Source organism: Abramis brama (genome assembly GCF_963993115.1).
Source record: "Abramis brama genome assembly, chromosome: 17".
Classification (NCBI taxonomy): domain Eukaryota; kingdom Metazoa; phylum Chordata; class Actinopteri; order Cypriniformes; family Leuciscidae; genus Abramis; species Abramis brama.
Genome location: NC_139979.1, coordinates 9,286,949 through 9,303,742, shown reverse-complemented (window position 1 = coordinate 9,303,742; position 16,794 = coordinate 9,286,949). Strand labels below are relative to the sequence as shown.

The 16,794-nt window shown below is 37.2% G+C and overlaps 1 protein-coding gene across 2 annotated transcripts in view; it reads left to right on the top strand.

Moving 5' to 3' along the window:
• osbpl10b (oxysterol binding protein-like 10b) overlaps nt 1–16,794 on the top strand; it is a 49,594-nt gene that overhangs the window by 18,271 nt on the left and 14,529 nt on the right. For both annotated transcript variants that reach the window (XM_084089899.1, XM_084089898.1), the window contains 3 exons: nt 3,561–3,783; nt 3,985–4,127; nt 16,521–16,667. In XM_084089899.1, coding sequence (XP_083946025.1) covers nt 3,561–3,783; nt 3,985–4,127; nt 16,521–16,667 — 513 coding nt within the window. The remainder of the gene's footprint in view (nt 1–3,560; nt 3,784–3,984; nt 4,128–16,520; nt 16,668–16,794) is intronic.

Here is a 16,794-nt window from a genome sequence, read left to right as displayed (position 1 = left end):
TGTAGAGAGAGCCGGCAGTTATATCCTGTTTCAGTGAATTATTTAAAGATGACGTCAGTGTCTGTGGGTCTACAAACACAGTCTAACCCGTGAAACCAAATTTAAAGGCATAATTCACCAGAAAACAACAATTCTGTCATCATTTACTCAATATCATGTTGTTCTAACCCTGCATGTGGAACACATAAGGAGAAATTTTGGATCATTTTCACACAGCCCTTTTCCATATAAAGGCCCGGTCCATCTTGCTTTAAAGAGCTCAAGCATTTAATGTGGGAGACGACAAAACTGCAGCTCGTGCTTAGAATAAACAGAACGTAACTAATATAGTGATTGTTATACTTATCTTTATAGTTATCATTCTTGGTGTGAACGAGCCTTCAAGGGATAGTTCACCCTAAAAATGGAAACTCTGTCATTATGTACTCACCCTCCAGTTGTTCCAAACCTATATACATTTTTTTGTTCTGCTGAACACAAATGAAGCTATTTTGAAGAATATGGGCAACCAAACAGTTGAGGAGGACCATTGAGGTATGGACAAAACATACTGTGGATGTCAATGGTGCCCAATAGCTGTTTGGTTACCGACATTCTTCAAAATATTCTCTTTTGTGTTCAACAGAACAAAGAAATTTATACAGGTTTGGAACAACTTGAGGGTGAGTAAATGATGACAGAATTTTCCTTTTTGGGTGATCTATCACTTAAAGGCCAATTCACATCACACATACAGAGGCCGACAGATGACAACAAACACTTTGTCGGATCAGTGTGTTTCTCCTGTCAGAGTCTGTTAGTGTCTGTCGGAGTTTGTTGATAATGCAGAATCAGAGAATGTCTGAGAAGTGGCGTACTGTAATCTGGTGACTGTCGCCGTTGGTCTGTGTCTGTTGGACTCGGTGGAGTGTGAAATTTTCCTTTAAAGAAAAACAGTATATGGGTTTTACAATCAGTAATAATGACATTCATTTTTATTTTTCAATGAACTGTTGCTTTAAAAGGTTAATTGTCTGCTGATATACAGTAGGCCTACTGTTTAATTTATTTTTTACTTTTTTTAAGACACTGAAACTTTTATTCAGCAAGGAATCGATCAAATGGCAGTAAACCTTTTATAATGTTACAAAAGATTTCTATTCATCACAGAATTAAAAAAAAAAGATATAGAGTTTGTATCTTCTACAAAGATATTGTTTTCATCATTGATGAGAATTGTTTCTTGAGCAACAAAACATCATATTAGAATGATTTCTGAAGGATCATGTGACACTGAAGACTGGAGTAATGATGCTGAAAATTCAGCTTTGCCATCACAGGAATAAATTACAATTTAAAAATAAAATAACTTAAATTGGAAAAAATATTACACAATATTATTGTTTTTACTGTATTTTTATCAAATTAAGTCAGCCTTGATAAACACAATAATCTTTATTCATTAAAAAAAAGTCTTACCGTCCCCAAACTTTTGAACGGTGAATGTGCATATTTTGTATAATCTTATTTGTTTCTGAGGGTTTACATCACTTCTTGTTGACGTTCGAAGTATTGTCAAACAAAACGGAGGCTAGCTCAACCCTCCCTCCTCCTCATCCCGTCCCCCCACCCCCCCTCCCTTCCGTGCTTCCTGAAACAGTCATGAACGAGTCGGAGGCTTTTCCGATGTAAATTCGGGACTTTGCGCGTTCCTTCTCCTTTTCCCTCTTCTTTGCTATTTGTTCATCAGAACGTCGTCTCTTTGGTCGTGTGTCGGCCATATCAAAATTCAAGAGAATATAATTCTAACGTTAGTCATTGTCTAGGACATCTCTCCTCTAGCTAACATCCCTCTTCATGCTTCTCTCTCCTCCACTCCCCACACCCCCCTTCATGTGCACGTGCACGTGCACTAACACCCCAATCCCCACCCCCAAATCATTCTTGTTGGTTATTGGCTGGAACACTGTTTGTTATGTTTCGTGGTCCAGGCTGGGCCAGTTTGTTTTTCTTGCCATTTGTGGAGCCTGGGCTGTCTACAGAGGCCGCATTTTTTTACAGTGTGTTCAGGGGACAGGCAGCTAGCGGATAGTGAGATGTTTGCTGTATGTGACAAAAAAATGTTTTGGCCTAAAAAACGCGTGATATTGCTTAGAGCACCTTTAATATATCTAGAAAAAACCTGATTGGTTTAAGAGAGGCAGATATCTTGAGGAGACTGATGTTCCTTTTAAGTGTGAGTATAAGTTTCATCTATTAAAACTACAGCTGTGCTGTAATAGTGTTGCAATCACTGAAGTGTTGGAATAGAGAGAGAGAAAGAGAGAGAGAGAAATATGCACGTACAGAGCAGCCTACAGGGATGAGTCACGTCCTCCAAGTTTCTGCTCCTCTTTAGCTATCTGTCTGTTTTTCATTAGAGCTGCCCAATATCTAAAGCCCATGGTCATTACCTTCATGACGGACTCAAACGGGGGTGGCAAACACTACGAGCTTTCCCTCATGACTCGCTTAACAGTCATGTACTCTAAAAAGTGAGGGTAAAGTGAGCAACATATACACAAAAATATGCCATGTATTCTCAGTCAGAGGGATTTGCAGTTGACATGTGGTTTGTTTTGAACACTGGGAAGATGCGATTGAGCTAATCCAGGAGATTACTTTCACTCCGGGGGGATTACAGCTGTCTCAATCTACTATAAATCAGACACCGGTAATAAAAGCCACAATATTAGGTTGTTGTACTGCACTTTTCATTTCTGCTTTACCTCAATATTTTCTTTGTGTATGTGTGTATATCTGCTCACCAAGGCTGCATTTATTTAACTATACGAAACAGTAATAGCATGAATATTATTACAATTTCAACATTTTATTTAAAATATATATACTATTTTAATATGTTTTAAAATGCAATTTATTCCTGTGGTGGTAAAGCTCTCTTCATTGTCACATGATTCTTTAGAAATCATTCTAAAATGCTGATTTGCTACACAAGAAACATTTCGGTTACACTTTATTTTAAGGTGTCATTGTTACAGTGTTATTATATATTTAAGTACTGAGTAATATTAAGCAACTACATGTACTTACTAAAGGTTAGGGTATAATTAGGATTTGGTTAAGGGGTTACTTGCATGTAATTATGCATAATTGACTGTTATTACTATGGTAAGTACATGTAACATGTAACAAGTAAATAAAGTGTTACCAAGATTTCTTATTATTGTTGAAAAACAGTTGTGCTTCTTAATATTCTTGTGGAAGCTGTAATACATAAATGTACTATATATATACTGTATATATATATAATAACATACAGTCACGGAAATAAAATAAGCTACAAATGCTGTATAGTATAAAAGCTGGCAGCATGTGCCTGTCTAAATATTAGAGAACTAATTCTAGACACTGATTCTAATCAAGGATCCATTTACTCGAGGGCTGTTCTGTAGGTAATGGAAAGCCAGACTGAAGTAGGTCTAAATACAAATGTGTGCTGTTCAGATTGATTTAATTAAGATGTTTTTGAAGTCCAAATGAAATCGATGAGAAGACTGTCTATTGACCTGGCTTTTTAGGTCATGTCCCAGGCAGAGGGCCAACAGAAGAACCTGGTGAATTCCATCGAGTCGTTGCCGAGCCGCGGGCCGCTGTCTTCCCTGGATCAGGACCTGCTCCTGCTCAAAGCCACATCTGCAGCCACACTCAGCTGTCTGGGAGAATGCCTGAGTATCCTTCAGCACAACGTGTGCCAGGCTGCCCAACACATCACCCACAGCCACACGCAGGGATCCAATACAGGCGAGAATATGGCACTGTCTGTCTCTTCTGAAATGTGTGATGTGTGTTAGTTCAGCGTGCTAAAATGTGTTCTCTTGTTATACCATATATAATATTATAGCCTGATTTATAAAATTGGAAGTTTCGTTTGACATTCACTGTCCACAAATTTTGATAATAGTGCATAGTGAATGTATGATAACTGATATCGTCCTTGTGCAGATAACATCTCTACTTGGTCGAGGCCCAAAACTGCCCCAGAAGACCATGTGAATAACGGAGAATTGGCACGTAACAACACCTCAGCTATACACCAGCCCCACTCCCCTGTTCATAGGAGCAAAGAACGCCTCAAAGACACAGAGGTACTCACAAATATATTATTAATTTGTATTGTTTTTTTTTATTATTATTATTATTTTTTTTAGAAATGCTGCCTGAAACCTTATCCATTACGGTCAAGGACCCATATATATATATACTGTGTAAATATACTGTGTAAATATACTATATTCTAGAATGATCATTTTTATCAAGCTCGTATATTTAAGTTCAATAATTTCACTTAAATGACAATGCAAATTACCTATTAATTGTCATTTAAGTAAAATTACTGAACTTAAATATACAACCTTTATAAAATTGATCATTCTAGAAGAAAATTTCAGATGGCACTTAGAGGCTTTTGCATCTGAAGTCTTCATATATATATATTATGTTTTTCCTAGCATCCTTTACATTTTGTATAGCATACCAGTTTTGTTTTATTTTATTTAACTTTGTCCATTGCTGTCACTTTTAGACAGTGTTACTTTAGAAAAGGATAGATATATTTTGTTTTTCCTAGCATCCTTTATTTTATACTGAAATGTGTGTGTATACTGTATGTATATATTCATTTTATATATAAAAATGTATCACAGTTTCCTTAAGAATATTAAGCAGCACAACTGTTTTCCAAGATTAATAATAATAATAAGAAATGTTTCTTGAGCAACATTTTTATTTTATTTTATTTTATTTAAAATATATATATATATATATTTTTTTTTTTTTTTTTTTTTTTTTTTATTAAATTGTATTTAATTTAATTTAATTTAATTTAATTTAATTTAATTTAATTTTTATTTTATTTTTTATTTTTTTAAATTTTTTTTACATGCTGCCTGAAACTTTATCACTGTTAGACATCGTTACTGAGTAAATTAGTAGTTTAGACACTATTTGGTCACGTAATTCATTTCGTTTTGCTTTTGGACTGCTAATAGTTTTTTCATCTAAATTTCTAAGGCAGCACTTTCTCCCTCGCCGCCTCAAAGAAAACACCCCTGCTATATAGTCATCATTACACCCATCATTATCGTTCTAAAGCTGGCAGCTCTGACACGCTGCTTATCACTTTTAAAGGGAAATGATCTTTCAGGGGTAAAATCTGTCACTGGGATCTGTTCAGCTTATCTGATAATAGCCCATAAAAATCAGAATGGTCTCTGACTCATTTTAAGTCTCCCGTAGAGTAGGCATGTCTTTGAAAAGTTTCAGAAGCGTGGCTGCGCTATCGTACGCACGCCTGCCAGACTTCTGCAGCGAAGGAGTGAAAGAGGAGCACTAATTGGACGTGTTCTAGTTTTAGCATCTGTAGCGGGTGACTGAGGATACCCACAATCCCTCTGGAGCCCTGAATGAGTCAGCCCGTCCCTCTTGGAAACCTTTTATCCGCCCGCGTTCCTCTGGAGAGAGGCCAGGGCTGCTGTTTCTTCGGCGTAACAGTGTGCAACTGTTTGTTTGCGTGGCGTATGCATAAACACGGGTTAATTTGTGTGTGAGCGTGTGCCTTAAGGGAGCTAATTCATTTTTGCGGTTGCTTTGTGTGTGCTTGTCATTAAATCGGCACCCTATGAGGATGAACACACTCCCAGAATGCAACAGACAGAATCTGTGCAATGTTTTCTTTTTTCTCTGATATACCCGGTATAATGCATCTAATTAATTTACCATTGTGACTCATATCATTAAACCTTTAAGTCACCCAGTTCGCACTGTTCACGATGATATCACGATGCTGAATTGTAAAACAAATGCACAGTATGTGTATAGTTTAGTTATTTTAAGGCGCTTCCAACACCAGTGCAGTTTTATATATGTAACATAAGCATCGACTGCATGGCTCATGGATTGTCTAGGCACGAAACCAGCAAAGACAGTGAAATATGCTGATATCTGAGGTCTGAAATGAGTTCATATGAGCCCCATCAATCAATCCCATCACACTGCATATAAGAGCCTCCATTTTTGGAAGTGCAGTGCGTTTACAGTTTCTGCTGCTGTATGGATGCTGTGTGTCCGCGTCACACAGGAGTGCTCTGGTAATCTTTATCACACTTTGGATATTGTAGCCCTGGAGATACGTAATTATCCGAAGTCTTCGCGCTGCGTAATATGATTGCCATCTCCAAAAAGCCACTTCAGCTGCTGTGGGAATTAAAGGAATAGTTCATCCACAAATGAAAACCATGTCCTCATTTACTTACCCTCTAGTCATTCCAAAGTCAAACCATATGACTGACTGACTTCCGCTGAACACAAAAGGAGACCTTTTGCAGGAATGAGTCTTCTTCAATGTGATTGATCTAATCAGTAATCATATGACTGTTAGTTCTACTGTATTAGGCACCTTTTGGGTAATATGTAATGTATATAGATATACATGTTCTTTGACCTGAGCATCCTTAGTCTGCACTTCTCTGCACATCTCCACTTCTGAGACCATTACATAAAACATTTCCATCACAAAAGTGAATAAGAACTTAAAGGGATAGTTCACTTTAAAATGAAAATTCTGTCATCATATACTCACCCTCATGTTGTTTCAAACCTGTATGAATTTCTTTCTTCTGCTGAACACAAAGGAAGATATTTAGAAGAATGTCAGTAACCAGACAGTTTCTGGGTCCCATTGACTTCCATAGTATATTTTTTTCCTACTATGGAAGTCAATGGGACCCAGAAACTCTCTGGTTACTGACATTCTCCTAAATATCTTCCTTTCTTCCATTCATACAGATTTGAAACAACATGAGGGTGAGTATATGATGACAGAATTTTCATTTTAAAGTGAACTATCCCTTTAAAGGACATAATGCACTATAGAAGTCGTAAACAATATTTCTTAAGTCATTATTCAGTGAAAAACTTGACATCCACCCTATCTCTCAATAGCTCATAGTTCATATAAGAAGTGGTGAAGTATGATCCACAAATTAATTTTTAATTTGAGTCGACTCATTTGTGATTTGATGACAAGCTTATAATCAATTAAATCATAAAAACGTCAAATAAATCATTTTAAGATAAAAAAAAGATCAAATTTAAAAATCTGAAAAAAGATCCGCACACGAAAATTGGCCAAAAAGCTCACAAGATTTTATTGTCCAGAGGCCACAAATAAATTGCAAAAGGTGCGCAAACCTTTTTCGTGTTAAGCCCTTCATCAGTGTCATGTGTTTCCAAGCATACACCTGCAGTCATTTACAAACTTATTACCGTAATCAATGTACTATACCGGAAGATAAAAAAAATTGAAATATTTTATTCTGTTGTGTACATGTCATGTGACTGTCTGTGGTGGCAAACAATTTTCTAATACTGAATAAGAGACAAACAGGTATCAATTGTCTTTAACAATTATTTATTCCCTTGCAAGGAAAGGTCAGCAGTCATACAGTCATACAAAGTGCCTGCAGAGTGTGACAACGAGTGGGGGGTATCCTTCATTCTTTATAGTTGTTCCTCCCCCAAGGTTGTTTTCCCGAGGCTAAATCAAGATACATCTTAGCCATAACTAACACATTGTTTAGATTTGTCTATCATATTTAATCATATTACACCCTTGAATGGAGACTCTCTGTCCCGTTCATACATTCAGTCACATTAAAGGGATACTCCACTTTTTTTGGAAATAGGCTCATTTTACAACTCCCCCAGAGTTAAACAGTTGAGTTTTACCGTTTTCGAATCCATTCAGCCGATCTCCGGGTCTGGCGGTACCACTTTTAGCATAGCTTAGCATAGATCATTGAATCGGACAGGACCGTTAGCATCTCTCTCAAAAAAATGACCAAAGAGTTTCGATTATTTTTCCTATTTAAAACTTGACTCTTCTGTAGTTACATCGTGTACTAAGACCGACGGAAAATGAAAAGTTGCGATTTTCTAGGCTGATATGGCTAGGAACTATACTCTCATTCCTGCGTAATAATCAAGAAACTTTGCGGCCATACCATGAGTGCAGCAGGCGTAATGATATGACGCAGCGCCTGAAAATAGTCCCCAGCTCGGTAACTTCCAATGTGACCGGACTAAGTTTGTCTAACCTATTAGACCTATTTTCAGGCGCAACTTTTCGCAACTTTTCATTTTCCGTCGGTCTTAGTACACGATGTAACTATAGAAGAGTCAAGTTTTAAATAGGAAAAATATCAAAACTCCGAAGTTTGGCTGAATGGATTCGAAAACGGTAAAACTAAACTGTTTAACTCTGGGGGAGTTGTAAAATGAGCCTATTTCCAAAAAAAGTGGAGTATCCCTTTAACTTTTGTCAGGTCATATACAAGGACATACACATACGTATATTCATAAGGGCGTGTATCGACACTACATTCATCTGATTATCATCATATTTCTAAGATTCTATGAATATAAGAAAATGCAAACATATAGAACATATTAAATTTCTTCCACATGACCATTATCATAAATAAAAGAAACCGTGAACATGCGTGAACATAAAAGAACCGTGAACATGCGAATATGTTGGTAAGTTATTGAAAAAACGTATCTTTAAATCTTAGGGGGTATTTCAAGTAAAAATTTGAGGTCAAAAGTGTTTTGCCTGACAAAAAATATTGGGAATCCTTGATTTATATGATGCTTTTGCCTCCTTTTTGGCACTTAAAATTTCCTTATTAATTGTAATCAAAAAGAGTGAATAATACAATATTCAGAAGGTCTTTTGTGTTTCACAGATAAATAAATAAAAATCATACAGGTTTGAAACAACATGAGAGTGAGGATCTTCACTTTTGGGTGAACTATCCCTTTAATATTTAACTGTCCTTTCAGATACATTATGTCCAGATATTTTATTTGTATTTAAAACAGTCCCGTTTTGTTGATCAAATTAGTTGACCAGAACTAACTGCTGTATAACATTTATAATGCATTGACCTTGACCTTTAAAATTTGATTTTGTGGTTATCCTATTTTCTTATTAAAGTAGACTCATCAGAATGTACGATTACTTATTCTACATGAGTTTGAGATAATTTAATTATTTTTGATAGACAGGGCCATGAGTCGATGGAGTAGCTACCACCCTCCCAATGAGAATCATCTGGCCGGTAGTTCAGCCATACCAGTTTAAAATTCACAGGGATTGCTCAAGGATATAGAGGGAACACAACAAATGATTAGCCAAGCGATTTATTCAGCAGCCGCCCCAGTGATTCTTCTTGTCTGAATGCAGAAACAGCAAGACATGCTGTAAAACAACAGTGCCGCCCGAGAGGTTATAAATCTTGGCTGCGTTCGGGATTGGAGCGACGGGAATTCTGCTGGCCAAATGCCAACGCGTTCGTCTGAGTCTTTTAACTGACAAATATGTACCTTTGCGTGTTTAAATACCTGCAGATTGTGTTTGCTCTGATGTAAATGAAACATAAATCAATCTCTCGTGGCAGATTGCCTATTGTTTTCTTTATTAGGATGGTTGTACTTCTTCATAATATCCAGTAGAGGAAGGCAGAGTGCAGAAAAGATTGCTGTGATTGAAGATTGCAAGTGAACCGCAGAGGAAAGCAGTCACGACTAGCGGTCACGGCTGAATAAAGCTGTCTGAGAAGGAAGTGTATAGGTTTGTGTAATGTACACAGAGCGTTTAACTGGTTCTTTTTTTAAGACAACATTTTTATTGGATTTTTGGGACTTCTGGGATTGAAATGAGGCTGTCAGCAGTCTCAACTCAGAAAGGAGAGAGGGAGGGAGAGATTTCAGTGTTGTCTGTCTGTTCATGCTCTGACAGCTCTCTCTTCTGTGCTGTCAGAGGAAAATAACGCCAGCAAAACTGCAGGGAACAGAAAAACAAAAACCGAGCTTTGAGACATGGCCCATCAAGCATGCAGGTCCCAGATGTTTGACAGGAGAGGCAGCGGTGCAGATCTTTGTCAAGATTCAAATTGGTGTGTGTATGGGTGTTTGGTGTCTCTCGGGTGAGCTCTGTGTGTGTGTGTGGAAGGCAAACATCTGTCCTCGTCATTGTTGGGGCAGAAAGGTAACGCTCTCAGGAACACAACAGGGAGGGTTTGAATTTGTGTTCTTGAAAATGGTCAGACTCAGTTCACCAGACATTGGGCCACAGCTAAGACGGGTGTCAGTGGGGATGGAATCATAACTAAGTTATCGATTTGGTTCATATTTTGATTCTGATTTACAAGAATGCAGACATTCAAGATCCATTAATGACGTTTTTGTAGTTAAAGGGGTGATGAACTGAGAAATCAATTTTTCCTTGAGCTTTTGACATAGGTCATCATACAATAAGAGTTTCAGAACTGAAAACTTCCTTGTTAGTCCAATAAAAGCTTTAATTGACACCAGGCACAGCAAACGACAGGTTTTTCAAAGTGGGGATCTATGACGTCAAAGGGTCTCAAACACCACCTCCGCAGAAGATCAACGCCTACTTCAACACTGCCTGTTTAGCCCCACCCACCGATTCGCGCATTACATGAAACTCATTATAATATGCAAAACTGTTATCCAATCATAGCAGTGGGCGTTTACTTCCAAGTCTTCAATGCGGCACGCCCATAAAAATCGAGCGTTTCAGGATCTAGGCTCAAAACCAGGGTAGAAAATAGCCTATTACTTATTAATTTTGATGTTTTTGAATGTAAAAACCAAGCGAACGTCATAAGTTGACCTCAGACAACAAAATAAAAAAAATTAAAAAGCCGGTTCATGACCCCTTTAAACTCCCGCAAGCACTAGCTATTATTACAGTTTGTTCTTTTTTTATTTTATTTTTTGGTAACCCTTTACAATAAGGTCTCATTTGTTAACATTAGTTAATACTTCAGCTAACATGAATTATCAGTGAGCAATCATTTTTTTACAGCATGTATTAATCTTTGTTTATGTTCATGTTAGTTACAATTTTGATTTAAAAAAAATATTAGTACATTTTAGATTAACATTAAGGTTAAAAATGCTGTAGAAATATTGTTCATTTTTTGTTCATGTTAACTGTAGACAACTATTGTTATAAACAAAACCTTATTGTAAAGTGTTGCCATTTTTAATATCTAAATGATCTTTTAATAATTCACTTGATTGAGTACATTTTCTTGTAATATTTTACTAAATTTGGCAATAATTAATCACTAAAAAATGAGGCACTAAATTAAATTATCATTATTATTTTATATAATACCATAAAAAAAGTAAAATAATGTAATATGTAATGTAAAATAATTTTTTTAAATTTGAAAAGTAAAATGTACCTTGTAGTTTACTTTGTTTTTAAAGGAGCTGTATGTAAGAAATGTATTTCAATTAATCATAAAATGGCCCTGATATGTCACTAGACATTAAGAAATCATGTTCATTTCAAATACTTATCACTGACAACAGTAGTCCAGCCAGGATATTGTCATTTAAAAGTGATAGTTGCAGCCCTCAACTGATGTTGATGTTGTCATGTTGTGTTTTGGCCTGATGCACCACCCTCCACCTATCTACCAATCACAAAGTCAGTTGTGTTTCAGCATCTGGGTTGCCAGCTCTGCTCTAGTTCCCACAGCTGCAGCTACAAACGTTCGTGCTGGATCATGCAGCCTATCTGGCAACCTCGAGTCAGGGGGGAGGGGGAGGGGATACACCGCTCTACAGTAATTTGAAAGTGATTGCAGTACCAGTTTTGGCCACAATCTTACATACAGCTCCTTTAAAATGATTACTATTATTTTATCAATGTAATGTAAAATAATATTGTAATACTATTTTACATTTTTAAATATTTATACATTATTATTGTTATTGTTGTTATTATTATTTTATCCGTGTAAAATAATATTGGAATAATATTTTAAAATGTAAAAGGTAACATTTAGTTTGTAGTTGGTTTTAAGATTTATAGCCCTGGTTTCACAGAGAAAGCTTAAGCCTAGTCATGCATGTCTGTCTGTGAAACCAGGCCATAAATTATTACTATTATCCTTATTTGTACACTTCAATTTAATGCTACTAGTATATATAGATTTTTGGATAAGGTTGGAATGGTGAATTCAAATGGTTTGACTTCTGTGTTAGCATTTGTGTTGTTCATGATCATCGTGTTGTACCGCTGCGATCTGTTTGTTTCTACAGTCATACCGCTATTTTAATTCAACATGGTAGAGTTGATTAAAGGCTCTTTGTCTGAGCAGCGTGGTTTCATCCTGTTCTCAGTGCGTAGGCACTCACGTTAACCGTGTCCCTGAAGACAACGTGCTGCCGCTGATTATTAATTCATGAAGGTGGTGCTGTTTTAAAACACTGCGTTCCCACAACCCTGTGCAGTTTTCTCAAGAGCTCTAACATGATGTCAGGTCACCTGACCAAAGTCAGCTGATTTTTATCATTGGGCCCTGAAAACCTACAAACAGTGTCTCCTATAAGTGGTTATTTTATCATTTAAAGTCTTAGCATTTTCACAGGTGTCTCCCAACGCTTTTGAACCCCACTGTATTTCATTGAATGTATAAGAGAGCTAGCCTAATTGGATTCTGTATAAAAAGCATCTCTGTATGCTAAGCCAAAGCCTGGAGCCAGAGCTGTACTTGGGTTATGTTTGTGAACTCTTTATTTCTGCTGTATATTAAATGCATAGCATAGTATAATCTGAGATCATACCAATGTGAAGTCTATAGTCCACACTTAATCCTCTAGGGATTTTCTCATTTTCTCTTCCCTGTTTTCTCATCACACACTGAGGTTGTGCTGATTCTAGGATTTCAGGCATAAGATCATAAATATAACCTTTTTCGGCTGACTTTTATTATTATTTAAACCGATGAAAATTGATAATGTCAATCATGATTTGATTGCACTCTCAAGAGTTAAGACATTTTTAGAGAAAATTTAATTGTATGTAAATAGACCTTTTTTCTTTTTCTGAGATTATATCTGGGCATCATATAAAAAGGTATTTTTACTATATAGCATACTACTGTTGAATCGCTTACCGTTAAACGGTTTCAAAGATTTCACATAATATTTTTCAAATAAATAGTAGGCAGAATGCAGTGTATACTGTGCAGTATTTGCAGTATTCTAGTATTCCATTGTGAACATAGTCCCGCACACACACACTAGGTTCAGGAGGTCCCTGTGGAGTCATGTGCGGATCAGACCATGTCATGGGACCACATGGGGATTAAACACGTCATCTGAAATTACACTGAACACATCACACTCTGAAACATACTGTGCTAACATCATGGCGAACACTTGGTTTCATTTACTGGGACACTTGAATTTATACGTTACCATTCAAAAGTTTGAGGTCGGTGAATCTTTTTTTTTTTTTTTTTGAAAGAAATTAATTATTTCATTCAGCAAGGATGCATTAAAGTAGTCAAAAATGACAGTAAAGACCATTCTGGTCTTCTGTAGCTGCACATGTAACATACATGAATTAACCCCCGTAGCAGATCTATACAGGTGGAGCTGGGGAAGGTGGAGGGTTTCTAGAAGTGTGCTGCAGACAGCTAACAGCAACACTACAGGTATTTGAATATTGTGCCGCAGCTCATTGGCCAATGATGCAACTGCAACCAATCAGCTGCGCTGTGACGATGTGATCGCTACCAAATGAGTTAAGGACCTATCACCCTGCGCCATGAGTTTCATGCCAGAGCTTGGTATTTATAATGTTACAAGATTTCTATTTCAAATAATTGCTGTTCTTTTTAACCATCTATTCATCAAATAGTCCTGAAAAAAAATGTATCCTGGTTTCCATAATCATATTAATCAGCAGAACCGTTTTCAACTTGGATATTAAGAAATGTTTCTTGAGCACCAAATCAGCATATTAGATTGATTTCTGAAGGAACATTCAACAACTTTGCCATCACATGAATCTATCGAAATGCTAATAATCTAATAAAACTAGTAAATATTACAGTACATCCCCAATGTGTTACTTTATTTTATTTTATTGGGGACTTGTAAATGTTCAGGTTAGTGTTGACTAGTATTGACACAGTAACTAAAGGGGATGTTTGATGACTGCAGGTAGAACTGGAATGACTGGACACACTAAGTATACCTGCACTTTGAAAAGTTCGATTTTAATAATTTGTCTTTAGTCAGACTGAAATTGTAGTGAATTTTTCCAGCATGTTAAGCTAACTACACTCGTCCTCAGCATTGGGTGATGCATCATAATGGGGGGCGGGGCAGAGGTGAAATTGGTGTAAATGCACTATGGAAGTGAATGTATTGGGATTGGCTCTGACAATATGGTGGTCTCAATTTTAGTCTTCTTACCAGTCATGATTTCCCTCTATTTGCTGCAATGTCTCTATTCTCCATCCTGAGCAAACAAACTCATGAAGTTCAGCTGTAGTTCAAGAGACCTGTGGTGTGGAAGCAGCGTGAGAGAGCGCGAGAGAGAGAGAGAGAGAGAGAGAGAGAGAGAGAGAGAGAGAGATGTGTGTGTGTGTAGGTTGGCAAAGTGGGAGGGAGCAGCGCTTCCTTAGCTCAGGGACAGCTGGGCAGCGAGATAAGAGTGTCAGAGTTAGTGAGAGATCGTGAAAGAGAGAGTTTTGTCGAGACCACCACAGTGAAACTGTGAGATGAACACCCAAGAACCTATACCTGAACCAGCTCTGAAATGAATGTAAGTTTGAGTTCATTTGAATCATTAGGGCAGCATGTTTATCCTGTTGGCGAGAGAGAGCAATCCTTTTGGATTGCTGGGAGTGAGGAAAGTTGGAAACTTCATTCATTGTTGTAATGTTTTCATATTAGTCCTGTAGTTGTGCCAGTTTTTAGCCAATGCAAAAGACTGATGAAGGAAAATATCCTTGCTCAGAGTCAGAGGTTTCTCTTAGCTCAGGAGACAAAATGGTGTTCTTTAGATATGATTTATGTATGTATAAAGATAAATTTAGGAAACAATTGTCTTAAGGACAGTTTGATGAGAAATACTTGAGTTTATATTGAAATCTCTGGCTTTTGATCACTGACTTTGGTATATGGTACATTAAGATCTCTTCTGAAACTTTAAAGGAGACGCGTGAGATTCCTCCATTTTCTTTCCAATCTCGTTGTTTTCTAGAAGAAACATCAAAGTACTTTTCCTTGCTTTTTCCTTTCATTTCGCTGCATCTTTAAATTCTCTGTGTATCTAATTAGCTTTCATTTGATTTGCATAAACAGCTTCTGCATCCAACTTTTGGCTAGTTACTGTAGCTACCAAACAGTCCATCAAAACAAAACCACCCAACTGAACCTCCACCGAGAAAGGAGGACACAAATTAATAGTTTCGAGTGTCCTTGACATGATCCTTTGCCTATTTAAACAGAGCTGATTGAACTACATGACAGCATGGAACATTGTATTTAGTATTGATGATGCATTGTGTGTATAGATTTGTGGTCACGCTGGATGTGTGGCCTTGCATGTGACCTCATTCGCATGTGTTTATTTAATCATATATGTGATGTCGTAGAGGGAAGGAGAAAGTGCTCTGCTCTTGTTCTATGAAATATTCAGCTGCAGCTCGAAATGAGGGCGTTCCATCCTGCACAATGAGCTCCCGTACTTTTTCCGGGAACACAATATTCCCTTTTTACCATTATTAGAGAATGCAGAAGGAAAGAAAAAAAAAGATGATAAATGGTTTGCAAGAGAATCTAATAAAATCTAGCCATAACGCCACAGGCAATGGTATGTGCCCAGTCGTAAGTGTTACCTCGGGGATTAAGGCTAGCCCACAAAACCCTACTGTTTTACTTTACAGTCTAACCATATCGTAACCCATTTAGATCCCATCTGCTGCCCCTAAAGTTACTTACATTTGTGTGCCTTGGAAAGGAAAAAAGAGTGATCCACTGAGAGAGCATCATGTGATCTGCTTCGCTCATCTTTCAACACTATCTACTTGGAGCCCTTAGAGGAAGGGGCTTTTATGCACTTCCCATGATGCTTTGGGGCAGGCGCTTCTGGAACACTACTTTACATTATGCATTAGGAACAATGTAAGCTTTTTGCATGAGCGATTGCAGGGGGTACCAACTTCATTTGCCAACCAAGACTGCATACAAATGCAGAGTTGCCTTGCAACCAAAAAGCATCTGTCATTTGGAGAGAGAGAAAATACATTTTTGATATAACATTTGATATAATCATGGGGGTTTTTTTCAACAATTTTACATGTACATTTACAATTTACCTGTGAGTAAATGTGGTTGTCAATTCCAAAAAACTTACAGTGTGAACTTACAGTATCCTTAGTATCTCATACTTTTGACTTCTATGTCGTAATTTACCATTATTTGATTTTTATTTTTATTTTGTGGTGGATATGGGCTTTCATGGCATGCCACAGATGTGGTGCCCTGAAATAAGGCTTAATCATTTTATTTAATCGTAAATCTCTAGTGATCTTTGTACAGTAACATTTGTAAATTGTCCTGTGTGTGATTTGCAGAACTCCAGCCCAGAATCGGTGGACTCCAGCGAGGAGATCACAGACACAGAAGATAATGAGGAGGAAGACCTCGGAGTCTTGGATGACCAGAGGAGCATCATCCTTCATCTGCTGTCTCAACTCAAACTGGGCATGGACCTCACACGGGTATATACACACACACACGTTGGGTTTTCATGTTTTCTTGGAACTTTCCATTGACATAATGATTGTTATACTGTACAAACTGTATATTCCAACCCCTAAACCTACCTTTCACAGAAAACTTTCTGCA